General features: G+C 40.1%; 1 protein-coding gene across 4 annotated transcripts in view; it reads right to left on the bottom strand.

Moving 5' to 3' along the window:
- Positions 1-267: 267 nt before the first annotated feature.
- Positions 268-26,925, bottom strand: part of DGCR2 (DiGeorge syndrome critical region gene 2) — a 42,016-nt gene continuing 15,358 nt past the window's right edge. The window contains exons 2-10 of one of the 4 annotated variants that reach the window (XM_057380742.1): positions 22,369-22,491; positions 14,597-14,722; positions 13,237-13,456; positions 12,172-12,260; positions 10,146-10,322; positions 8,571-8,774; positions 4,081-4,233; positions 3,402-3,638; positions 268-2,609 (exon numbers count right to left, since the gene is read on the bottom strand). In XM_057380742.1, coding sequence (XP_057236725.1) covers positions 2,368-2,609; positions 3,402-3,638; positions 4,081-4,233; positions 8,571-8,774; positions 10,146-10,322; positions 12,172-12,260; positions 13,237-13,456; positions 14,597-14,722; positions 22,369-22,491 — 1,571 coding nt within the window. In that variant the 3' untranslated portion in view covers positions 268-2,367. The remainder of the gene's footprint in view (positions 2,610-3,401; positions 3,639-4,080; positions 4,234-8,570; positions 8,775-10,145; positions 10,323-12,171; positions 12,261-13,236; positions 13,457-14,596; positions 14,723-22,368; positions 22,492-26,925) is intronic. The other 3 variants (XM_057380744.1, XM_057380743.1, XM_057380745.1) reach the window with 3 other exon arrangements.

Genomic DNA, 26,925 nt, shown 5'->3' with positions numbered 1-26,925 from the left:
CACAGGCTGTCCTACAACAGAATGTAGCCAGCTTGAGAGAGGTATTAACCCTAGAGCCTAGCTTCTATCTCAGTGCTTAGCTTCACCTAGCTGGACGCAGCACAAAGGTTACTGCCTACAGTATGTATAGAGATACATATATATATGTGTGTATATATATATATCATCACCCAGAAACGCACACACGCGCACACACACATTCGTACCTATAAAACTAAAGAAAAATCAGTACATACAATGTATAAAACGTATGAATGTGCTCAAAAATGCACAAAACCCGCTTTATTTTCATACTTCAGAAATGCTCAATAATTTGTATGCATGGTTCTGACTACTGCTATCCATCCACTTCATTAGACCAGGAGTTGGAAGTCGGAGGAGGACTCGGTCAGACATCCCAGAGGGTGGAGAAGTGCKCCTCTCGTTTGGTGCTGCTGCTGGAGGCAGGCACAGCACAGAGCAGGACGCGGGCGGTGGAACAGCTCCAGGAGGAAAGGCTCCCTAACAGAGCTTCCTCCCACTCTGTGCCAGCAGCACTCCCCACAACTGTGATTCACGCTCTCCGATGGAGTCGGGGCTGTTTGGAAGTGTCTGRATGTCGAGACACCAGATACAACCTCAATAACCGAACTCACAGTTTGCTGTGCAAAACGAGTTGAATTGTCAAGACCAATCCCCAAGTACAGTATAAGCCTATAGGCAAGACAGGGAATAGAAAGTAGCAGCATATTCCACGGGGAAAGAGTCAGCTGCACTGGGAAACCACATCAGTGGGTTAGGATTTGTCATACAAGTAGGATTTCTCATCATTACTAGAAAAATAGATCACATACACACCCCCATGCAGTGTTTTCTTCCTGTCCCTCTAGGCTTGCACCCTTCATAAGGTAACAGGACACCACTCACAAGAGGCATTCTTCACAAATTTCTTAAAATTTATCTCATCTGCTGACTGTTACAGTAAGTCAAGGAGAAGCAGAGGCAATGGTTGGATGGGGRAAAAGGGTAAATTGTTTGTACACTGAAATGCAAACTGAAATTGAAAATCGCCTGTAAAGATTATATTGTACTCATTACCAAAACCAACAGTGCTTGACTTTGGGTTTCGTGAGGGATTGAATGAATCTTTGCCATCTGTAAATTAACTTAGCTTAAAGAGTTCAATACAAGGGGGAAATTTAAGATGACATATCAGACTGAAGCAAACTGCTTTATTGATTTAAGTACACTAACCTCATTATAACCCCTCATGGGACCTGGATAAATGGTTTGGGGGGCATAGGGGAAATCTCTAGAACAGGGTTGGCTATTGATGGGACTGAGATAAGGAACAAGTGTCCAATTAGAATTAAACATCACRTATAGTACATGTGGATCACCATTTTTAAGTGGTATTTGTAGAACTGTAAAGAAGTGAAATGAAGGAGGGAACACACATGCTAAATATAGCATGCAATAAGAAAAGCAAGAACAGTGGTCTTTTATCCAGGCCAGTTTTGTGCAACTGTTCACTGTAAAGAAGTCAAACTACAAAGAAAATACCTCAATCTTCCTTATGGAATTATAACAAACAGGGGYTTCATACAGCATCAAAGTTAATTGCTCCTCATCTCTTCCCTAAAGTACTTCTTAACATATGTGAGGATTCTACCAAAGGGACATTACACAGACCCAGTTTTCTTCGTGGGCCAGAAGTTTATGCAACAATATGAGATTTTGCAGCTACCAACAACAAATAATTGTAATTGCAAATCCCGGGTTTCTCAGTACCCACTTGTCACATATTGCGTAGACCATTCCTCCTCCAGGTCCTGTGGTGCTCTGATCAAGGCAGATCAAAACCCCCAGTGTTTTACACAGTGTAACTCTTGGTGGCATGTGTCCCACTCCATAAAACAGGCCCCCAGCCCCCTCCCCTGCAGCTCCATCTTCTCTGCTTGAACAGTGATTGCCCCCCCACACTCTTTCCCATTGTCTGTTTCCTGGGTCCAGTGGTATCCAGCCAAATCCAAGCAGCTTTTTTCTGATGTAGAGTTTGATTCCTCTCAGGTTAAGAAGAAAAAAAAGAAAAACAACCCAAAACTACCCATACTTTTCACCTCCTTAGAAGTCAAAGGAATTTTCTGCTCTCCTTTCCATAGCCAATGGAAAAAAAGAGCAGTTATACAATCCATATTTACAGGACAAATTGATTAGTGAATGAATAATGACAGCCGAAAAACGAGAGGCACRATCCTAATCTAGAACATAAAAGCGGTGTTTGAAAAACAAAAGTGGAGATTCCTTCTGGAGTTCAAGCCTTGGATTAGTGTTTGTCTGTGCAAACAGTTGCTAAACTCTCTGACCGGTGCTGGGCGTTTCACTCCTTTATACAATGGTGTTGAGGGAACAGTGGCTGTGACGGCTGCCTGTCAGAGTTTCTGCGGGGGTGTTTTCATTTATGGGAGTGTCAGGAGGGACAAGAAAGGTGCTGCTGTCAGCAGAGTCTTCCAGCTCCACTGGAGAAGGACCAACTGAGGGAGGAAGCGATCCCTCTGTAAGCTGTGGGGATACATCACAGTTTCCTAGTGATGGAGGACTGCTCTGCACAGTCTGAGAAAGAACTCCATCTGCAAAGGACACAAAACAAGCAGAATCAGAACGTGCAGTTTATCGTTGCACGTTCCCAAAYAGGTTTACACTCTGTATTTCTGGAAGCTCTGAGGTTCTCCTGGTTTTGTGCTAATGCACAACAAGATGAGACTGCGAAAGAGGAAAATTGTGTAACAAAAATAAAACTTTGACAYATAAATAAGATGCTTGCAATAATCAGGCTCACTTATCTTGTGAAATATGCTGCTATAAAATACCAAGTTGGAATGATTTCTACAGTATGTGAATATCACAGCTGCAAAACTGAAGAGCACTGGGTGAATCATTAGAAAGTGGTATTTTTGGTCAATTTTTTGGGGGTGTGGGCGGGGGAAGCAGGGAGGAGAGAAGAGGGYGGATACATTTTATCCAAAATCTCTGGTACTTGACATTTGTTCTACTTCTTAATATCAAACTCTGTTGACCTATCTTCAAAAGGCCAAAAGTGGTATCAGTACGGCAGACAAAAGGTAACCAGCTAATCCACCCAAGGTAAGGCTCCAAAACAGGCAAGGTTTAAGAGGTAAACTACTTAYAGATTTGATTCCACTTGTAATTTAGGTGATCCGAAGAACTTTTGAGAAAAACCAAGCTTAATGATACATTTTAGCAAAAGACTTTTCCATCATAGAAATTGGAGATTTTATTGTAAAATGTYTTTTTGCACCACAACTGCTAAAACACATGATTACAGCTTAAAGAAAATAAAAAAATCTAACCTCTAGCCAAAATGAAAAAGTGGGAGGAAAGAGAAATTATTGCCTGCGTACCTGGAGTGGAACAAAGGATGCTGTCTGGATTGACAGAAGCCTCATAAGGAGGAGGTGGGTCATCAGGATGTTGAATATCTGGGTATTTGTAAGCAGTGTAGGGTGGAGGTGGATCGTGGAAATGAAATGCTCCACCTTCCCCATCATCTGAAAGATGCAGTGGAGTAAGGCCAGTTCCAAAACCGTCGGGACCATAATCAAAACCAGGCATCCTGCGGCCCAAGTTGAAATGGTGCACTGTTACAAGAGAAGGAAAAGGAGCAAGTGACATGAACTGAAGAAGAAAGCACGGGATAATGTCAGATCTCAGCACCTTTTTCCACTTTTCACACCCAAGGAATTCACGTCTCCTGAAGACCTAGAAAAGCCTACACGACCCATACAAGTCAGCTTGCTGCAGTTACACAATACCCAGGCCCACCTGCTCCCAGTCTGTTTGTCCTCCATCCCATCTAAATTTGACTCTAACCTCTTCAAACCACAGACACTSTTCACACAGAAGATATTTCAGATTYAGACCACATACAAACAAAAAATATTTTCCCATTATCCGCTAAAAACGTTCGCATTTGAAGAACCCACCAAGACGCACAGGTACAGTTAAGCAAGACGATGACATTTCTCACTTTCCACACATCAATGTGTCAATAATGAGCACAGGGTGAGAGCTGATACTCACAATTTGCTCCGATCAAAGACTCAATGCGCTCTCTCCGCCTCTGGCGCAGCCGGTGGACCATGAAGAGCAGCAGAGAGAGGATGAGGAAGGAGGAGATGCAGCTCACGATCAGACGCATTCCACCGGCCATCGAGTCAAACAGGCTGTTGCCATCTGTTACACAAAACACAGAAAAGCAGCCTGTTATTTTTGTTCAGGACTCATTTTTCTTGATGTTCTTCTGTCAGTAACGGAGAGATAAACGCAGAGATAAATGGAGATTCATTAGCCTGGTTTAACACTTCTCCATATTTCAAATATATATAACAATCATGAATCATCACGTAATTTATCTTTTTATTGCAAGAAGATCTGAAAGTTCCTAAGAATATCTTTCTCAGGAAAAAGGGACAAAACATTGAAGGCTTTGGGCCTCCAAAAATTGGAAAAAGGAAAGGTAAATGGCATTTTGCACATCCCCTTGTTTCCTTGGCATGGCTGATGATGCTATAGTAGAGGAAAAGGCTTGAGAATTGGCRTATCTATACACTACCTAACTTCTGGACATCTTAACCCCTACATTTCCACTAATTAAATCTCTAAACATAATCACTGTCATCAAGATGTGGTCATTCAAGTTCCACATGTCACCAGTACTAGTTAGCACCACTAATTGATAGGAACATGGCAATCACCCCTCAGGAACTGAAAAGGTGAAGGTGAATGGGAATTAAACCTTTTCCTARAGTCCTACCAACAGCACATGGCAGAACAAGAAACAGACCCAAGAGCTTAGAACTTGGAGASCTCTATCCTGCTGCTAACCAGATCCACACTGGGAAGGCTGTAGTCAGCAAATGRCCCCAGTACTCTGAGTACCAAGCATAAGAAGCATTGATTTTTCACAGCTCAATTAATCACATTTGGTTATACCTAAGCAGCACACACACACACAGGTACTCCACACAAAGAAAAATGACCTAAAGATGATGCACTGTGTCCTTTGCACCAACTTCCCATCAAAACATTCTGAATGAGAAACACACCCAGGTTAGGGGTGGGTAAGAAACAAATGAGGTGGCCTCACAAGCTGGTCACCTGCTGCTGCAGGACCCAGGTATAGCCCCTCTTCCCAGTCACTGCAGGGCCACCGCACTTCCCAGCCACATCCTGGCCACCTCTCCCTTCCCACACACACTGCAGTTGCAAGAACTCCCTCCATACTTTTCCTTTCACTAACAGCAACTGAAGTTTTATGAAAGATTCCTTGGAAAAGAAGGCTAAAAGCCTCACAAAAAATTTAAATATGAGTTTGCTACACATGCTAGTGACAGAAAAATCCCCCTAATTCACATCATTCCAGTATATGGCTAACAGGCTGGCATTTATTACGTAATGCTTTCTTGGCAACAAGAAATTCATTTAATAGAGCTCGAACATTACACCCTCTCAGATCCGGCTGCGCAGCACAAAAGCCTGGGTGCTGTCAAACATTTTAGCAACTAYCACTGACAGAGCTTCAACTGATGCAGTCACACAACTCCCAACCAGCACACCCTCCTGAACACCACAGACCTGCCCTGTTCCTCCTCCATCTTATGGCAGCACCGACTCCATGATCACTGTAGATATTCAAGGCTGTCAGAACACTTGAGTGTCTTTAGTAAAATACACACATAGGTGTAGAGACCCAGAGAAGCTGACTTTAGTCACAGGATGGATTATGGTGGTGCATCCCCCCCCTGCAGGCTGCTCCATGATCTGAGAAATGCTCATTAGACCTCAGCCTTGACAAACTGCACGTGGACTAAGCCCTCTTGAGCCTATCAGAAACACTGTCTGTTCCCAGGAACTAACAGGTGTCTAATGAGTASCTGTTTTTAAATGAACAGCCTTGGAAACTTATTTTTCTTGACTGAATAACAACCCAAGTGGGGTGATACTTTTGTTATTGAACCTTCAAAGAAAGTTACCCACTCGAAMTGCAGCCAGGATGGAAAATTACTATGACTAAAGCCYGTTCTCTTACGACCCTATAAACMGCAGCCCAAAGTGAGATCCYTTTGATCTCTCAATTCCCAGATAAGGGGCTCACGGGCACATCTCAAACACCAGGTGGCTGTGGAGCCAACCAAGGACTGTTAGTAAYAACAGACAAGAATTGTCGTAATAACCAAGGACTGTTGGTATTAACATGCCATGAGAAAGAACAAGATTTGGCTGGAGAAAGGGAACCAGGTGGAGATAGGGCAGCACTTCTCTGTGAGAAACAACCACATCACAGTACAGTGCAGGTGCAAGAGTGAGTGGCAGGAAGTGGGCACAGACTACAGGATGGGACTGAGACCCCAAAGATACTTGAAGCYGACATAAATACAGAACAAATTATTTCAGAAAACCTGTTTTTACAGTCAGTATTGTTGTGCCCTGTAACTGCACCAGTTTAGTCCTGAAAAAATCTCCCGCACATCAGTTCTTTCAAAGTATTTTATTTCTTCTACTACTTTTTCACAGTTGCAGATCTGTCTAAACAAGAGCCACAACAGAAAAATTATTTTCTACCACAACATGGAGCAGCAATAGACAGACTACCTTGGTTTCAAAATATTCCTCTGCTATTTATCTTTCATTAAAGGAGGAGAAACATCTTTTGGGAGTATAGCTGTGATAGCTCAGCTTACTCCTACCACTGAAAGATCCCCCTACTACCAAGTCCTTGAGTAATACTTGTTACCACTTGCAATCATTGCTCACCCACTCACACTGCAAGAGCTGATTACCTGCCAAACCAACAGCAAGATTTATTTCCCCCAGGTCTCTCCTTGGATAATTAATTTACTTACTGTTGATTAGTAAACTGTTGTCTTTCCTTTGAAACAGAGCTTAGGGAAGATATATGAAAGAATTGGACAAAGATAAATACATGCTGATTAAAGAAAGTAATTCATTAATTTTTGTTGTCTGGAACAGTCATTTATAACCACCCAGAAGGAAAACTGAAATGTTTAATTTAAAAATTTCAGTGTTCATCACTAGCTGAAGTAACTTCATGATGAAAGAAGTTGGATGACTGCTTGATAATGCCGCTCTCAAAAACTGTTACTAAAAAAACCACCAGAACACTTCAAGCAAGAGTATAATGAAACAGTCTCATTTAACATCAGTACAGAAGAGCTTAAGGATGAGAAAGGATGTGGTAAAATACACCCTTCGAATCAGTATTCATGAAATAGTTAAGATGCACAGCAATAAACAAGGATTAAAGAACACGACACGAGGTTATCCCAGGTCATCTTATCCTGTCTACTGGATGATGCTTTGCTGACAYTGTTCCTGAAGATAAAAAAAGTGAAGCCTAAGTCTTAACTCAGCTGATAGGAGTGGGAGGAAGACTCCTGCTTTTTCCCCACTCTTTCACTGACAGACCTGCCGCACTAGCAGTGAACATCTGTTAGGCTTAAACCCCCGAACACATGTGACACAAGCAGAACCAGTGGCCTTTAATGATTAACTTCTCTAGTTAAGACCCATAAGACCTCAAGTGTGAGAGCCAATAAGCACCCCTTTATTTGCAACAGATTGAAACAGAAGCCTCTGATGGGAAGAGCTGACCAGCTATGTTTTCCACAGGAGTTCAGAACAACAGTTTCTTAATGCACTCAGTAAGAGAAGGTTATTTTAAAATACAAAAAAACCCCGCAGTATCACAGAATAGCTGAGGTTAAAATGGACATCCCGAGATCACCTAGTCCAACCCATGTTCAAGCAGCACCAGCTAGAGCAGGCTGAGCTGGACACCAGCAGAGTCCAATCAGGCACTGAATATCCCCACAAAAGGAGACTCCACAAACAATCTGCTCCACTATCTGACCACCCTCACAGTAAACTCTAAATAAGCTGCATTTCCTTTCACAAGACTTTGTACAGAAAAATACACCCTCGCCCCCAAGTGTGCACYCCTAAACAGTGACTGACAAACAGTTCCAAATCAACTTTATTGACTTTATTGACCCAAAACAAAAACCTGCACTGATATGCCAAATCCAATAACGAAGGTTGCAGATCCTGATTATTACTGAAACCCCATATAATTTCAACTCTGCTTCCCACACAATYCCTGCAAGCAAACTTACACACACAGAAATATGCTCATGATCAGAAAAATATGCTTAATTAGTGCTCAAGAGAAAAAGTGTTTTGTTTTCATGACAACTAAACAYGACAAAGGAAATGTACCAGATGCTCTACTAAAAACCCACAGTATTGTCCCTCTCCAAACTGAATATAAGCTACTGCTTCTCCTTTCTAAGTAACATCARGGATAACTAATTTTTACCAGGCACAGCCTGAAGTGTTTCCTTTCCCATGATTTGAGACCTTCCCCCACARGATGGTTGTACCCAGCAATGCAGAGGCACTGCAGAGACGTGCTGTTTCAAGCAAAGCTACACCCAAAGATATCCCAGCTGAGCACTCAACTGATTTTTAAAACCATAGCAGTCAAGTCTTACCTGGGTCTAAGCAGGTAAATTTGCAGCACTCCTTGGGGTCCTTGCGGTACTGCTGACAGCCCTGGGGCCGTTCACACAGAGCAGCCACACACATCTCAGGTTCACCATTGTGACACGTGCAGCTCAAGCAGGGATCATTCCCTTTGGGAGTGAAATAGTAGCCTTCATCGACAATGTTGTCTTTGATATCAACACAGGTCTGGCCTACAACAGAAAGGCACATCAATATCGATGGAAACCAGCTTACTCTGTTGCATTAAGTGATTTGTAAACACAAGCAGACCACCAGTKAAAATCCAGGCCTTCACATTAAAGAACTTTGAAAAGGGATCTCCAGGGAGTGGGGGCAATAATGCATAGTCTCCAGGGACACAGGAATGATTTTCAGCTCAAAGTTGGCAAGATGAATTTTAGGTATTTAATGGAACTGACACACTTTCAGGCATCCACTCCAAGACAGAAGAAAGCAAGTKGTCTAAGAATTTTAAGCATCACTGCCAAAGCTGCTGCAGCTCCCTTCCTCCTTCCTGGTATTAGGCAAAGCTGGATCTTTTCTAGACTRAACTGGAAGGACACTTTTAACAGGCCAGGCCTAAAAAAGGAGGCCAGGCATTAGTACTTCACCTCCTAGCAATATCCTGATTCCTGCCCAGCAGGGGAAACTTGGCTGCCTTTTGCCCACTGACCTCTGGCAGGTGCCAAAACTGGAGAGAGAAAACAGTGCTGGGACCTGTCAGCTGGAACATCCAGGGGAGGATGGTCTGACCCCACACACAGCTCAACTAGCAGGATCCACAGGGAAATTAAAGTTGGAAGAGACCTGAGGAGGGCTCCAGCTCAATCTCTGATCAAAGCAGGGTCACCTATGATGTTCCAGCAAATTGCTCAGGGTTTTATCTAATCTGGYCATAAAAATCTCTGAGGACAGAGGCTGCCCAGCCTCCCTGGCAGTCGGTTGCAACCTTTATGACCCTCAAATTAAACAACTTTTCTCCTTGCAAAGAAGCAACATCTAGATCTAGATCAAGTAATGTTTAAGACTACCTGATAATACTGTGAATACCYCTGTTGGTATCAAGGCTGTTGGAAGCCCAAGGCTTTTGGAGAAATGCAAGATTTAGAAAAAAATCCTTTTTTTCCCCATTTTTAAGTCAGTGAGCTCCAGTCATCTTTTCCCTTCTAGTTCTAATAATTGGCTGGAAAGAATTTAGAAAAATTTGCAATACTCAAACCAGAAATAAGTGTTTTCTCATTTTAATGTGAAATTAATAATTTAAAAKAATGTTTACTACTAAGCTGGAGTTTTTTAAAAAATAACTTCTTTTTTAATGTATACTTTATTTTGGGGCTGATACTGCTGCCTAATGGTTTTTCAGTGAAACTCTGTACTGTGTGATAGTCACATATCATGATGCTCTTATTTATTAAAACTAAGCAGAAGTTAGGGCAAGTCCGCCCTTTTTTTTTAAATTCACTAGGCGAAAACTAGGAAGTGTAAGGAAACAATTTCCAGATATTTTTAATACTCATATTTAAACACGCAACRCAGTCAACACTGCACTGAAACCAACTTACTCCTTTTGCAGAGGAATGAAGATTTCTCATARCAGTTTTCAGCATACCAGCTGTGTAAACCATGGTGCCGGAGGGTAGGAAAATGGAAACACTGGAGCTGGGCACAAAGAACGTTTTCCTTTTCAGACATAGCCGTAACAAAGATTGGGTCGGGGGGTAAAAACACTTCTGAAGAACCTGAAATAAGAYACAGTGGCATAAGCAGCCTGTGGGCAAAGCTTTAGAAAGGCTTTGTAACATCACTCATTTCATGCACACCAACTCCAAAACAAAGAGTCCTCCAGCTTCAGCTCCCATTAGCAACACTGCTCTGGGGAAGGCAAACAGCTGGGAGGGAAGGGGTGACTCACACAGAAAAGAGGCTGCTGTTTTCAAAGTACTGGGTAATTCTGTCACTCTGAACCAGAAGTGATACTCCAACATCTCCACAAGTGCTGCTTCACAGAGTCCCATGGGGTTTGCCTGACAATAGTTATACGCCTCGTCAAACCAKGTTGAGTTTGGTCACACTTGGTACCAGTGGAGAAGAACCCACACAGCAATCTTGTGCCTGGCACTCCAAGCACCCACGAGTGCTTCCAGTGATGTGCATCCATTCTGCATCCCCCAAAGAGTCGCTCCCACATCTGGGGGATGAACTGGGGCATTGCCTGGTTTTGGGCATTCCAACTCATGATGGGCTCCAAACAGTGCAAAAGGCGTTGAGTGCATTTTTTGGAAGGCCTATGTTTCACACATCCCAATAATGAATTAATTTTTTCAAGCTACAGAACACTAAGTCACTTTTAAACAGTTATTAGGAATTCAGAACCTGCCTCAATACAAGCCTAAGAATTTTTTTTTACAAACTACTGAATGTTACTATGTATTTTATTTTGTAGAGGCATCTCTGTATTAAATATAAAGCTTGAAATCGAACTATCAGATGGTATTGAGAAGGTTTAAATTCATATAATGCATCAAATTAAATAAAACCAATCATAAAGTATGATTTTTCTGTAATTCATGCCTCTCTGCTGTGACCACTCTGTCAGCAGATGGCAGTGCAGTCAGCTTTCCAAAGAGCCAGAAAACCCCTTTAAATGAGAGTCTTTGTATTAATGTGTCAAAGAAGTATTTTTCAAGACCCAACTCTTTACAAAATTCTGATCATAATTATGTATCTGCACCTAAAGGAAAGTTTTCCTTTCAGATTTTCCATGGATACCAAAAACTGTGTATGAGAAGAATCTACTCAGATTAGTTTTCAAGTGTTACACTGGAATTCCAGTGYTGGTGCTTAAAAAGCCCACCTTTGTTTTACATTTTCCATTACCTAACCAGTACAGTAATTGGACGTGCAACCGTACATGTATGAGTTCATATTAAAGCTTTAACTGATTTCTCAACTGAATTAATTAAAAATAAAAGGTGTAGAAACACAACTCTTCATTTTCAGCAGGGGGAGCTGCTTGTTTTGCAACTGAAAGGGTTCAGCCAGTAATGCCTATCAAATTAATGTTCAATTTTTCTATAAAATGGGATACATTTCTGGGATTATGCAAATTTTGACATGGTTTAGGTAAACTGCTTGAAATATTTTAAAAAGAAAAAATCTGGGTAAATTCTGCAACATTCAAACAGGTTTTTTAAAATACATAAAATTCTACCAATGTTTAAAAAGTTAAAACCTTCACACACACTACACTGCAAACACTAGAACCAGGAATGAGCAGTTAATCTWATATTCACCACAAAGAGTGAGAAATTACACAGTAATTTCCTTTCTCTCATCTTAATCAAGGGGAAAACCCAAATAAACCAAAGAGTGTTCTTTCCACATCAATGTGAATAACATGAAACTTCTAAAACTTTAAAATGTGTTGAATATTAAACTCTTCCACTTCCACACTGCAAAGCGAAGCAGTTTCCCTACACTACTCCACCCCTGTCACTGAAAGCAGTCATGTTGTTCCTGCAAATCATACTCATGCTTTAGTATAGTTCAATATGGGCACTGAACTAAGCAGCAATTTGAGAGACATACCTTTATAAGCCACTTCCCAGTGACCTTCCAAAGAGTGATTTCGATTGGTGATCACATACTGATACCCCACCCAGAACCTAGAAAACAAACTGTTACATTCCAAAGATACAACCAAAACCATAGTAACAAGTTAAATTACACAGAACCTTTCAATGACTTTATATGAAAAAGCTAATTTTCAAAACACTGTTGACTTCTTTCCTTATCTTTCTGGCCCATACATTGGCAATGCAGTGAGGCTACAGTTGAGGAATAGAGGAAAATACTTGATAAAATACTTGTTAGTTTTCTATGCTTACAAATTATAACTGACTGTGTCTTTTATTTCTACTCATAATAAGCACCTTATTCTGTTGTCATGGCAGCACTTCAGCATCTCAAACCCAAAAATCACACAGCAGCATCCAGAAGTCAAGTATTTCTAAACATAAACTTAGGTCAGGCTGTTCTGGATGAAACYATCCAACTCTCCAGAGACAGAAATACACCATTACTGAGCCACTCCTGGTGATCTGTCATGGCAGCCCATGAGGCTGACAAAAAAACCCACTGGCAGAAAAAGAAGGAATTGGTTGTCGTGAMCTAACAGAATGAAATATCTAAAGCCACCCAAACATAGTTGTTGCAACTCAAAATGTGTTTYTACTTCATTCCTATCTCAAAGCTGAAGTCTTTATTAGAGCTATGGGTACTTGACAGAAATCAAAACCTCACTGAAAAATTTAAATAATTATTTCTATACAAGGTAATGCAGTAGCAAGTCATTGTTAAATCTACCTGCCCTGATGCAGCTCAAGAATAGCTGTACAACTACTGAGACAACCTGAAGATAAAAAGATTCGGCTGAACTGAATTATCTATTAATTAATTAATCTGAATCTTAATTGAAACATAAACTACAGATGGGCCACTGCCAAATAGCCAACCAGCACGTTCATAATGGGTTATTCACCTGATGTTAATTTTACCATTAGATTTTCTACACACACTGAACAACCACCATTTGTACCACACAGAAACCATTCTCATGTAACATGAGATCTTTATCCTTTCCTTCCTACTCACCTGCGCTGGTCCTTCCTTACAAATGTTTTTTCTTCCAAGTCCCATTCCTGTGCCAGGATGAACCTGAGCTCCTGGTCTGCAGTGAAGGTGGCGAGGGATCCGTTCACCCGCTGACATGTCTGCACAGCGTCCCAGTAGTTCTCCCCATTTAAATAGACCCTGTAACAGCTGGCTGTGCCCTCATAGTGGTGCCATCCTGTTGGGCACTTTCCTAGGAAACATGAAGAATAGAAGGGAAACCATTCCCCCCAAATTAGGATCTTAAAGATAATGCATCCTAATCAATAATCACTGAGATGTGTACACTTCACCTCYGCAGGAAGAGGTGCACACATTACAGATCCCTGAAGACTTCCTTTACTACAACTTCTGATAAATGTTGATTTTTTAAATGTTTTTAAAAAGATTAAGCTCCTGGTAATGTTCCACCATGCTGTCACAGTCTTCAGCCTTTAATGAAGACTGACCTTCTACTGTAGCAGATATTTCCCTGCACATCTTTATAAAACCAATAAATTTGATCAATCCAAGTAAAAACAAGCAGCACAAAAACCCCAGAGGTGGCCAATTTAATGACTCTGTCTTTCTGTTAGGTGGTTAGCAATATATCCAACTTGCTGTGAAGTTTTCAACCCACTCTTACAGTCTCAATAGCATTCACTAATCCTGCTCCCAGAGTTAATCATTAAAGGCAACAGGAGTTCTGGGGAAATTCTTAGTTGCTTTGGAAAAACATTACTGTAAGGCAGATCTTTAGGAAGTAAGAAGGTGATATTGTGAACTTCTGTCTCTGCTTCCTCTAAATTAACTCAACTGAGGGAATCTGAAACAGAAGCCTTGAGGCATTTCTGGATGAAAACAGGCCCATGGGCTTTTGACTGACATTCTTGGAGGTGATGGGTGACTAATAGAGAGAATCACAGGACAGGAGGATGACATTTAAAACAGATGTGAAATTTGATTTTAGCACTTGCATCTGCACTATTAATTTTGCATTACTTAAGAAACTTAAAATTCAGAAACTCCACTCACTGCAATTCACAGTTCTGTTCTCAAGCCTTTTGATTCAGTCTTCTGTAACTGCAATGAGTTATAACAGAAAATTGCAACTCTGGTTTCACAAAACCAGAATTAATTGGGAAGTAGAAGTCTTTGTATGCACTGGTCTGCTATATAAACCACGCAATATAGCAGGACATATATAAAAGAAATGCACAAAACCTGAAATAGGACTGCATGTCAAAGTTTGGTCAAAAAGCTATGCAAGAGGAAAGACTATTACTTTTTCATTTAAAAAATAGCCTAAATTTCTAAATTAACTAGCAGAAAGATGGCCCAGTTTTCCCAGTCTGCAACTTACTGCTAAATCGGACAGGCTGTGCCACGTTGACAGTGTGGAAGCGGGTGGTCTCTCCTCCTCTCCCCCGATTGTGCCTCGAGTCCACATTCTCCTTCCCATGGTAAGTTCGCTGGTCCCCTGTCAAGCCTGGGGACCAGAAGGAATAGTTAGTACTGGTGAAAGATGTAAGCAAAGGCAGATTTCATTTTATTAAACTTTCTCTGGGTTTTAATTCAAGATGTATGTGACATATGACACAGTCAGGTAAACAAAGACGGCAGGTCCCTGCAGTAATAGCGTGGCCATTTTACACAGCAGGTAACTGAAATACCTTCAACTGAAAAGAGCCAACAAACCATTACACCACTTGTGCAGAGTGAACTAAATATTTTGGCAGATTCTCACCAGCCTGCAATTCAACACAGGACTTGCTGCTCATCATTTCAACTACTGCAGCAAATGCATCATCCCTGGCGCATTTTATCTGTTCCTGTTTACAGAACAACCCACTCTCCAGCTGCTTTGTTCCTCAGCTGTGTGTTCAAGGACATAAGACAACTCCTCCTATACATTTTCCAACACATTCTCTGAGATGTAGGATGTAATTAAAACCAGGAAAGGAGACACATCTTCAGCCAGAAGAGCAAGGCTTTTTTGTTCACTCTCAAGCTTCTTAAGGAATTGTTAGTTCATGACTTCTGAAATAAACCCAAACACCCCCTCATCTCAGTGGCAGGGCTAACAGATGTACATGACAACTGGATTCAGTAAATTAGGAAGAACACGGTGTAGGATGTTATTCAAGGAACTGGAGGGCTCCATGTAACTACCAGGAGTAAATAAGGAACCCAGTTCAGGTGGAAGCACTGCAGGGTGGGCCACAGCCAGCAAAACCAGCAGGTTCCTAAGGAGAAAGCTGGCGATGGTGGGGAGSAATCTTTGAGAAAGACAGAGGTGAGCACTGAGGAAGATTAATGTGGAAACAAGGGATTAACCTTAAAAAGAGAAAAATTAAGAACCCAAGAATGCAAGCATTACGAATATCTACTAGTATGTTATTTAATACTACTAGATGTTATTGAAGGTAATAGAGTTGAACCAGCACAGAGTTATGTAGACATTTATTTCCATATAAAAAAATCTGCTTATTTTCCTTTAAAGCTGATTAGCTCTATTTAGCCTCGCTAAACCAAATAAACCAGTCATGATCCCAAATAAAGAAAAGYTACATCTCCTAAAACAGGTTTAACAACATCTGTTTGAAATATATATGAAATCATGTCAATAAAACTTCCTCTTTTCTGACTATCTTTAGAAAGCAAGAGGTCCACAGCAATTTCATGGTCATTTAAACCCTGAGTTGGAGGCTGTTCAGCGCACTACCTGAGGGAAAGACCTCCACAAGACCTAACATCAAACAGTGCACTCCTTGGAACAAATGTTGGCACTGATGAGCAAAAAAAAAATCCCTAGCTGGAGCCCAGAAACAGCAGAGTCGCTTTGCATTCAGCTGGCTCTAGCAYACTGAGTTTGCCCTGGGTTAATGGGATAAGCAAGGGCTATTTAATTATCACGTTATCCCAGGAATTACATGTCTACAGAGATCACCCATTAAGGAACGGCTGTGCATAATACACTCGCATGGCCTTACAGGACTAAAGCAGTAATTCCAGTGCTCAATATTAGAATACGCTATCTATCACAGGCAAGAAGTCACTGCCAAGAAATTCAGTCAGCGTACATTCAGAGGATACAAAATGGTAAAATAATTTAGCAGTGAAGATTACTKATTTTATTATTACTTTAAAGGCTAATCTATTTTTAGTTTTAGAATCTGTTTTTAATCCTAATGGTTCAGTAGYAGTATTTACACTATGATTTTCAGAGAAATACTGAGACACTARAAAAGCAAATCTCAATTATAGCAGGACTTTAAAAATAACACTAACTAATGTAGAATGCTTTATAAAATTCTATYGAGCTCAGCACGGGGAGCTCTGTTTTCCCATGGCATAAAATGGTAACAGCTAAACCCAAAGAACCAGTTAGAACCAAACACATGAAGAATCAGTTCCCTTTCAGAAGTGAGAGCAGATGCAGCACCATATGGCTGACCCTCTGCAGCTAAACAGAACGCCCACAAGGACTTAACAATTTATCTCCCCCAGGAATAAAACRAAAGTTCACAGGTTTTAACATGCAAGGTTAAGGAAGGGTTACACAGGCTAACATCTTAAATTTATGCCAGATGCTTTGAAAAATAGCTACACAGATCCCACATGAAGAGAGTTCCATCAGTCCGCACCCAGSAAGCAGAACTCATTCCTTCCTCAGCATCTGCCCATGTCAGCAGATTCGCTGCTGAAACCAGGACTGAAGTGGCACAAAGCAGCAACCACAAGTCACTTCTTCAAGCCTTACACTGTCAGCTGCTTAATAAAMTGGTGCTCTACAAATATTAAATTGCTTCTATTTGACCTGAGTATCTATCTTCCAAGAAAAGCAATGATGACAACTTTTTCCAGGGCAATAACGAGATGCTAACAAGCCTTTAAGTCACTTGACTGCCATGAAAAGCTGTTGCAGATTCTGGTGGCAAAGGTTTAATTGGACTGGTTTTCTATTTTACTTTTATAATACTCTGAGGAAGAATTTCCCATGTACTTTGCTGCTCCTGCTTCCTTTATACAAATGATTTTATCCCTAAAAATAAATCAGAGTGCCAAGGACTCTTTTAAGATAACAACTTAAGTCAGCAGATCAGAACCTATGTTTGAGTGTTTCACGAAGAAAAGGCCATCATTTTCAGTGCTTACATGCATACTTAATATTCTGAAAGCTATCAAATTTTGGAAGATCAGTTATTCTCCAAGATCTTTATTCTTCTGGATATTACAAGCACAGGCAATAACAGCAACAGCAGTATTTTTACTAGCCAAAACAGATACACATCTGTTTCCTTTGACTTTATATAATTACTCCAGAAATGTCATTTGCTGGCTAAAGATGGTGCAGAAAATGAAAAAAYGGGTTCAAGGAAAAACTCATGGGGCACTATTTTTTTTCACTCTTTGAATACTACAGTGTGGTGAACACAAGCATCTTCCAATCTGTTTCCCAATGGATCAAGTCATGATTAGCATTCACCCAGCTGCTTCCAGTTTACAGTTGCTATCTAATGCACTCCAGCACAATTATAGTCTAAGTATAGCAACATACATCAAGAAAGTCATCCAACAGTGATGATTCTGTGGCCATTTTCAGCTGTTTAAAACTCAAAGCTACTGATTCAGAATGGAAGTTTGCCGTGCTGATGGCTCCTACTACCTTTTGGGAAGCCTRTGTGTCACAGATGTCAAGTCACTCAAGCAAAATCCTTCATAAGGATGGATGTACTATGTCAAATGATGTCAAAATTAAACTGCTTGTGAAGCAACCAGGTCTTGCCATATCTTATTAGTTCCAAGATTTGAATTGCTCCTGTTTAAACACACACATTCTCAACATTTACATAAAAGTTGCCTTGTCCCCTAAGCTTCAAATTTTCTTTCCAGCATATTACCTACTAAAGGCTTAGAAAGCTTCTAATTCCATCTAGTAATTTGAGAGGTGAGAGAACTTCAAGATTAAGTCCAGTTTTGYGCCTCAGTATTTGGAAATATAGTTCAGAAGCTCCCAGAGAGGAGTGATTCTTCCCAGATCAAGCAGTTCCATGCTGTGTGTTATCAGTTGCATTGTGCTAGGACATCAATGCCACCTAAGAACAGCATCCTGCTGTGCTGAGTGCTGTTCAAGGTAATGGACTGACAGAAAACACCTTATAATTTAAACGCCACAAGGTAGGGTAAAAAAAAAATAGGAGTTCAGCAAGGGCTCGGGAAAGGTGTGGAAATGCTCAGAGGTTTTTATCATTAATGCCTAGCTWGTAAAAAGGAGATGTACTAAAAAGCGCACAAATGTCAAGAGCCACTTCAACCMCACAAAATATCCTTGGTGAAACAAAACACAAAGCTGTTTTTGATCACTTGAAAACAGGTTGCTGCAGCTGCTGCTTCATCAGAAGGGAAAGAAAGATGTAAARATTATATGGATGGAATTTATGAAGGGCACTTGAGTTTAAGACATCCATTTCCATTCACAGGCAACAGAAAAAAACATCAAACYTGCAGTTTAGGAAGAAAACACAGGTTTACAGCCAGAGCTATACAACCTTGCTCTGCTTGTCCTCCTGAAAATGAATTAGTCCAGAAGGCCTGCAAAGAAGGTAGGATATCTGCAGAAGCTGATCTGATATTCTGGTAGAAGCAAAGCTGGAAATCCAATAAGCAGTAAAAGGTAAACTGCAGATCCCTTCCCTCTTACAGGTTTAAATACACAACTTTTATATAGGTGAAAAAGTTTTGTTTCTACTTTGAYTGCTTGTGTAGAAACATAAGAGAAAGCAATTAGAAATAATAAATTCCCATTTGTAAAATGCCTTGTTTAAGATATTAATGCCTATTTCTACCATTTCATTAGTTTATCCCACTTTGGGATAAACTATTTTTAGGATCRAGTACTGTTGACATGGAACAGTTGACAAATTTCATGAAGCTCTGCTGCTTAAGTAGAAGGGAGTAACAGGCCCATGCTACATAATAAACCCTCCCAGCAATTTTTAGTATGGTCACAAGAGCAAGCAGCCACTGGTTTTAGTCTATCAGAGAGATGGATTGAGGGTAATCACTGCTGCAGATTCCACTGACATATGTRTGCCTATTGGGAAGGGCAAGGGGAACAGCACTTTGCACATGGYGAATTTGGGACTGAAAGGAATTCCAGTTTTAAAGGAAAATGGTCATTGTGATAAGAGACAGTAAGAATAGAACAGCTATAATGACAATCTTCACAGAAATGTATGGTCTAGTAAAAAATAGCCATCTCATAAACGTATTGAGATTGTCAATGAATTAATGTCTTACCTGATTGTGTTTTGAAAAAAATGCCATAAGAAATTATTCACACAAAAAACTTACTATTTGGAATGTTTCTTGTACTTAYGCCAACACACAATTACCAAACTAATTTATTAATTACAGATCCTCTTCTTTTAATAGGACCTTTGTTACTAATACAAATGAAATCAGGTCTAGAAAAGGTGAACTAAACCAACAGTGGCAAACAACTTACAATGGCTTTGCAATAAACCTTTCAAAACACCAGCATGACTAAGYAGTCATTGAAACACACTTTTAACACCACCACAAAACCCTAATTCACTGCCATTGATGTCTTCCGAGTTGCTCATATTGGAGTGTGCCATTAGTAGCTCAAAGGCTGAAGATTAACAAGCTTCCCAACCAGACTCAGGGCCCTTTCTTCCAAGCTTTCTTTTCAAGCTTCAGAGAGTTTTCATACCTATAAATTTAAGGATACTGTAATTCCTCAAGTTTCACAAGTCCAGGTGGCTTCACTAACCAGCTCTTTTAGTGTTCAGCCTGCCTTTATGGAAGGTAAGAACTTTTTAATTAAAGTATTTACATTTAGCTGAATCATCACACAACTGCTCATCTAATCCAAAGGTATTTTCTAAATTTAAAGCTGCATCATTTCTTGTTAATTCAGTGGCCAAAGAAGAAAGTTGCCACTCCTGACTGTGTTACTATTATTAGTAGCATTAGCTCCCCAACCAATGTCCCAAGACAATCTCTCCTATGACTCGTCACATACGMATTGCTTTCCTCAACACAAGCACMCTGGGCTCTTCCACACTGATCTGGCCTCAGGTTTATTTTCATTGATGCTACTCCTGTGTYTGCTCCAGCACAGCATTCCCAGGCACACCAACCTCTCCCTGCTCTTGACAGCTCTGAATAACACATGCCCTTCAACACCCATTGCAGGTCACAACACAATCYCACCAAGTTTTTTGTTACAGGTATAATAGTTTTTACATCCTACACCAGTAGTTCTTGTTCCTCAGGTTTACTGGCTGCACTCCTCACATTACTGTGCAAATATCTTGGTTCTTTCACAAACACCACACCTGCTTTCTGGCTGTTTTACTGAGCACAGCCTTTTCACCAATTACTTATCTAATTACTCCTCTCATCAAGTGGCATACTTTCCATCTCTATGCTTTCCAGCATTTTCCCCTCTGGTTTTCTTCACATTTGTTATTCCTCTCTTCCTGCATACAGACATGATGGTCAAACAAGTCTCTCCCACRTTTCATTTCCTTAGCTTTCAAGTTCTTCTCATCACATCAGGCCAGACTGTCCAGTGAGACCCACACCCCAAGCACAACACCAGAGCCTAAGTACTGAGATGTTGCTTCCATTAAATCATCCTCCTATCCATATACAAACTATTCTTTGGAACTCCAGTCCTTAGTCACACCATCCTGGTGCATAGTCTATGCAACAACTTAAGTTGCTGATTAACATATCAGGCAATAGGAGAGGATGAAAATAGTTTTCTACTAATGTGGAAGTTCAAATGTTCCTACAAGCAAAGCYTTCAGTGCTTTTTGAGTAAACCCAAAAATTAACATCACTCTGCCCTCCCCTAGCCACTCAAGTCCATTGGACTCCAGAATTTTATTAGATCCCTAGTTTTTCACATTTGGCCAAAGTTAGCTAAAACGGAAGAATAACAGCACAGCAATAAAATMATCTTTCTTTAGGACATCCCCATTGTAAAGAATATTCTTAAACAGACTACCAATGGCACACCTTTATTTTCAACGTAAGAAGAAACTACCATTTCTCCCCTTTGCTGTAAATTCACATACAAAAAAACCAAAAGTTTTCTTAAAATAGCACTGACATTCTTTTAATTATTTGTCCATAGCACACATGGGAGTCCACAGCACACATGGGAGCAGCTTCAAAGTTTGAGTTTAGATTTACTTCTCTAATTCCTTTAGATAATAAGAATAATTAGGAGAGATTGTTGCTGTAAAACATCAATGTTACTATTTTGTAGCACCTCTCTAAAACAGCTGAGAATTCAAAATGATGACAGACTGAATGACTGTGATGACAATGACACAGAGTTCATGTGACTCTCTGCCAAGAAAATTAAGTAGTTCACTGGCAAAGAACTTCTTAAAASAGTTTTTGAATTCAGACTTTCAGATACTTGTTACATTGTTCCTATGATACGCAGAAAGAGTTGCCCTGGCCTGTTTTTCAAGAACAATTGAGAATGTTCAAAATTATGATTACATAGTCACAATTTTGCTTGTTTTTGAGCACAGATCAGTATCCAGTAGCTTTAGCAGAGATCCACTGCTGGTAACAGGCTCCTGAAAGCATATGGTCATAGGAGCTTATGAAGTGCAAATACATCAGCTTGYCTGGCAGAACAAAGTTCTCCACTTAAGCACAAGAAGCATAATCAGAACAGGGAGCAATAAAACAGGGTCTCTACCCAAGTCCAACAATGTCACCCAGCACTGTCTGAGTGCTATACAGCCAAATCAGTAATTCCAAATTTAACCACAGGCTTACATGTCATTTCAGTTTAATTGCATGATTTTTTCCTTGTCAGAAAAGTCTCCTTTCAGACCATAAATTCTCCTMATCTCAAGCATACCTGCTCAGACTGTAAGAATGGAAGGATAACTCAGACAAGCAAGAAATTGTTAGCTGCTTTAAGTGAAGCCAACTCCAACTTTGTTAATAATGGATACAGTTCTACCAAACAATCATTAATTTGAAATAAAAATAAGCAAGCAATCTGAAAGAGTCAGAGTACTGCTGCAAAGTAAGCTGGCACAGGGCTGAGCACTCTTCCTTAGATTAACTTACCTGGACAGTCAACTTCATCGCTCTCRTCCTCGCAGGTGGGCCATCCATCACACTGCCAATTTGAAGGGATGCACTGAATGGTTCCACTCCGACACGCAAACTGCCCTGGGGTGCAGCGGAGCTCTAGGAAAGAGGAAAAAAAAAACAGTGCTTTGTTTGAAGTGTTATTTATTCTTGCAAATTTATACATATATTAATCAGCTGTCATGTAACGGATCACTGAAGCGCAACAGATAAAATCTCTGGTTAACTCATCCTGTTATAGACTCCTTCAGTTCAGATCACATCATGTTMTAAACTCTATGTTTGTGGTTTCAACAGACAGGAAAGTCTGGGAAATAATTCTCTCAAGACACCCATGGAAAAACCTTTCTGATAACACCCTGTGAGCAGCTATTACCACACCATTACTCATTTACTTCTTGTGGGGCACTGAGGAGTACTTGTTCAATTTTCTCAGAACCGAAGTTCAACAAAAATATGTTTCRGTAGTTAAGTGCTACATTATGCAACAACCTCAGAATCCTATTTCCATTCTAATCACTCTGTATGCCAAGACCCACTASACTTGCACAAATGTCCAGCCTGATTTAGACACATTTCACAGAAGTAMTTATAAAACAATATCTACATCAATGAAGCTGTTTTCACTTTCTAGCWTCAGCTCTTTTGTAGAACTTCTCCATGTGACTATATCCTTTACTAGAACCTGTCACTATCTGCAAACATGTAGCTCCTGCTTCTGTGAGTTCACTGCCTACTTGCCATCATTACACTGTCACACCTAATTAGCATCATAAAAAGTACAACTTTTTCCAAAGCTTTTTTTCTTTCAATCCCATCTATCAAATGCCAGAACCTAATAACTCAGCTTCATTTCATGTCCCTCAAAACATTTTGCAGGGAAGAAAAAGGTCTGTCTACACAAGTAAACTTGTTCACAGCCTATCTGCCAGTGTCATCACCATCCACAGGCTCACTTTCACACCCAACCATCATTGTCCATCTTTCTTCTAGACAGTGGTTGCCAATTTTCCAACCATTGTTTTGGAACAATTTAGCACATTTTCCTCTCAGTCAGCAGCTCTTATCCCAGGTAATTTATGTGTAGAGAATTTATGTTTTCCCTTTTAAACAGGAAAAAAAGTTTGTAAGTAAAACACARATTTTGAAAAGATCCAGTAGGTACCGGTCTTGCAGAAGGAAATCTCTAAAAGAGAATTTAAAATACAGGTATGCATTCTCTCATCCACAGTGTACAATATAAGAGCAGGCTGTAATTGCAGTTGTTACTTCTTGAAACACATGTCTAAGCTAAATCAAGACAGAGGTCACATTTAGTGTTCAAACAACATGACTGGGCGTACTAAACCCAGTCATCGTGCCCTCCCAATAAAAGCTCTACACATACACCTAGTAATTGGTATAACATATCGATAACAGGCTTCTAATTCAATGTTAGACTAAAATCCAGTCCTGTGACTGGTTTCTCTATAAAGCACAGACCTGCTCTTCTAGAAAAATAAAAGCAGGCACATCCTCTTAGCAACCACCTACTCAGAGCAAACATTCAGGTCACAAGATGCTAAGAACTCACACGGACCTGCCAGACTACTGACGGCAACAACAGACCTGACAGCACAAGAGTGCTCTCACCCATTTAGAGCTTTACTCAGCCCAAACAGCTAACAGAGAACGAGCACAAGGGAAATGGAAAAAAAATTACCAGCTCAGGTCATAATGACTTCCCCTTCAGAACAAAATATGAAATAATTTAGTTAGCCTGAAGAGGGAAAGGAGGAATAAAACAGGGGGAATAAAAATGGGGAAAAAGCTTCACTTTTGCAATGTACCTAGACAGAAAATGTAAAATCTATCTTTAAGCTAAATAATTTCAAACCTAATCTCATAGTTAATTAAATCTCTCTTCAACTTAGAGGAAAAAGCCCAGCAACACACAAACTACCWAACCAAGAACCACAAAATCTCTAGCTGAAATTAAAACCATTCAGATTTCAAGTTCACAGAAAAACACCAACTCTTTGGTAAATCATTGCAGCTTCTTTCACCACTTTTGCACAAGGTCAGGACACAGTGGGAGGTTCCTTAGAAAGTCCTGCTACTGCAGTTTCAAAGTACAGAATTTACACCGGGRCCTGCAGCAAAGATCTTTTAACACATGAAAGACTATCCTCAGCCCAGCTCCAGGTTTCCATTGCATTCACCTGTGGTTATGGCAAAATACAATACTTAAAATAAACTTGATTTTTTCTTTTACTGCTTAATTTCAATGGCATTCACACATASACCCAGTAAACAGTTATTTTGCAGCCTTTTGGCTTCACAGGCAGCATTCACCAGGAATGCCAAYGTGCACATGGGAAAAACAGTCAAGAGTACTTTTGTCTGTCTGCAATTTCATACCTGCATTACTATTTTATGTACAATTACATATGACTGGTTCAGATAAAATGATGACTCCATCTCACTATTATGGGCATTAAAAAAATGCCAGCTACATGCTGTAATGTCATTACTTCCTGTGTTAGAGACACTCCTCTCTGAAGAATGTGGATACATGGAAGAGTACAAAGCATTTCTATTAAAACACCTTTCAGACCAGCTGTACCATTGGTCCCAGTGGAGATGATGCTGTCAGATGCACTAATTACTTCAGACCAAGGAACATGAACTGCTATGCAATTCTACTGCGGAGGGGGGAAATGTGACACAAAGAAATACTGTTAAATTAAAATCACTGTCAATGAGCCCTCCTGAGCCATCCCAACCCAGAGCTTTCAGATACACACATGAAAATAGATGGAAGTCTATAAAGAAGCTGCAAGATACTTAGCCAAGGAACAAAGATATTTGAGAGAGACAAGGATGCACAGGGTATGTATCSGTCTCCACAACCTGCCAAGCATTTCACTTTAGTAGCCAATTTTTAAGCTAAAACAGCAGATAAATGAAAACATCCCAGGCCCATTTCTACTACAGAAAAGGCAAGTCACACTGACAGCAGCAGGACAGGAGTCAGGAAGATGGATGAGCATTACTGAATGGCACAACATAACGTGGCCATCCATCTTTCCTGGAATGCAAGTAATCACTTAATACATGCTCAGACTTCGTACTTTCCAGGAGTGTGGTAAATAAAGAGTTTCTTCACATACACATTTCTAGTTCTTTTGAAGAATAACAAAAATTTCAAAAATACCAGTCCCATTTCTGTTAAAGACAGATATCCCTCACAATTCACAGCTATTAATGGTAACTCACAGCAAGAAAAGATGAAGAAAGTATCTTAAATTATCACTTCCTCACAGCACTAAAACTGCATCTTCCACCAGCTGTTAAATGCAGAAACATTTCATATTTTCAAAATCATTAGTAAATACRTAATGGCACAAGTTCAGCTAAGAGCAAGCAGCTGTTGGAGCAGAAGCACAAGGCAACATTAAGCCAAGGGCATCAACAACTGCCTAGAAGTGAAAATGTGGAAATGCAACCTCCCCCAGCATTCACGTACAATGTGATGAGTGATATCAGCAGTATTATGATTCACATGTGAATTCTAACATAAAAGGCTTCTTTTTCTTTTAAGGATCAGATGCAGTCTTTGCTATGCTCCAGTACGAAATTCATTCAGAACACTGAAATTTTATTTTAGAGCAATTAAATTCATCTGGCATTTGCWGGGGAGAAGGGAAACAAGTAAAACACTGAAAACAGCAATTGTAGTTTTTGCACTATATACAGCATAAACTTACAAAACATCAYATAGTTCAGGCAGTGTGAGAACATGAAAACACTTGAAGCAGTGAGGCGACATTATAGYCTCTTCATTTCATTATCTCAAACCACTTCTACATTAACCCTCACCAATCTTACCAACCATGACATCCTTCTGCCACAGTAACAATGAAGTACAGAAAAATTAAAGAGTTTGCCAAGGGCTACACACAAGATGAATGAACCTGTAAGAAGCCAGCTGTCCTAACTGCTGGTTCCATGCTTTCATGGTGACAYAGTGTTTATTCCCTAAACCCCAAGCAACCTGCTGCTTCACCAGCACATCTGTACCTGAACAAATGTCTGTCAGAAATATTAACAAGTAACAACAGTGTGTTGTCTGGTAACAGTTACACCTGTTTCTCCACTATAAATTGGATAGAGAAAGCAAGAAATTCCTTAAACTCAGTATAAAAAGAGAAGAAAAATTGAAATCAGGACCAGACCATCAGTTCTACAAGCTTAACACATAACTCAGGATAAAACTAATTGTCAAGTGAAGGTCAAAAAACATCCAATACCAACTTACTGGGACACATGATTAGATAACATAACCTGTTCATAAGCCTCTCATCTGAAAGAAGTCTTAGCAAGGCTACTTGTGGACTTGTAATTCACAATTTARAAGAAAACTTAAAAAACAGTTGAAGATTTACTTCATCAAACCAGAAATAAAAGATTATAAATCATTTTAAACAGTACCATACAAACAAGAGGTCTTCATCTGCTTTAGCTGTCACATATTTTTCTCAGTTAGCCAGC

This window comes from Malurus melanocephalus, unplaced genomic scaffold, assembly GCF_030028575.1.
Source record: "Malurus melanocephalus ecotype Western Australia unplaced genomic scaffold, MMel_1.1 scaffold_470, whole genome shotgun sequence".
Lineage (NCBI taxonomy): Eukaryota > Metazoa > Chordata > Aves > Passeriformes > Maluridae > Malurus > Malurus melanocephalus.
The sequence above is the reverse complement of the archived record's forward strand: the minus strand, read 5'-3'. Positions and strand labels throughout refer to the sequence as shown.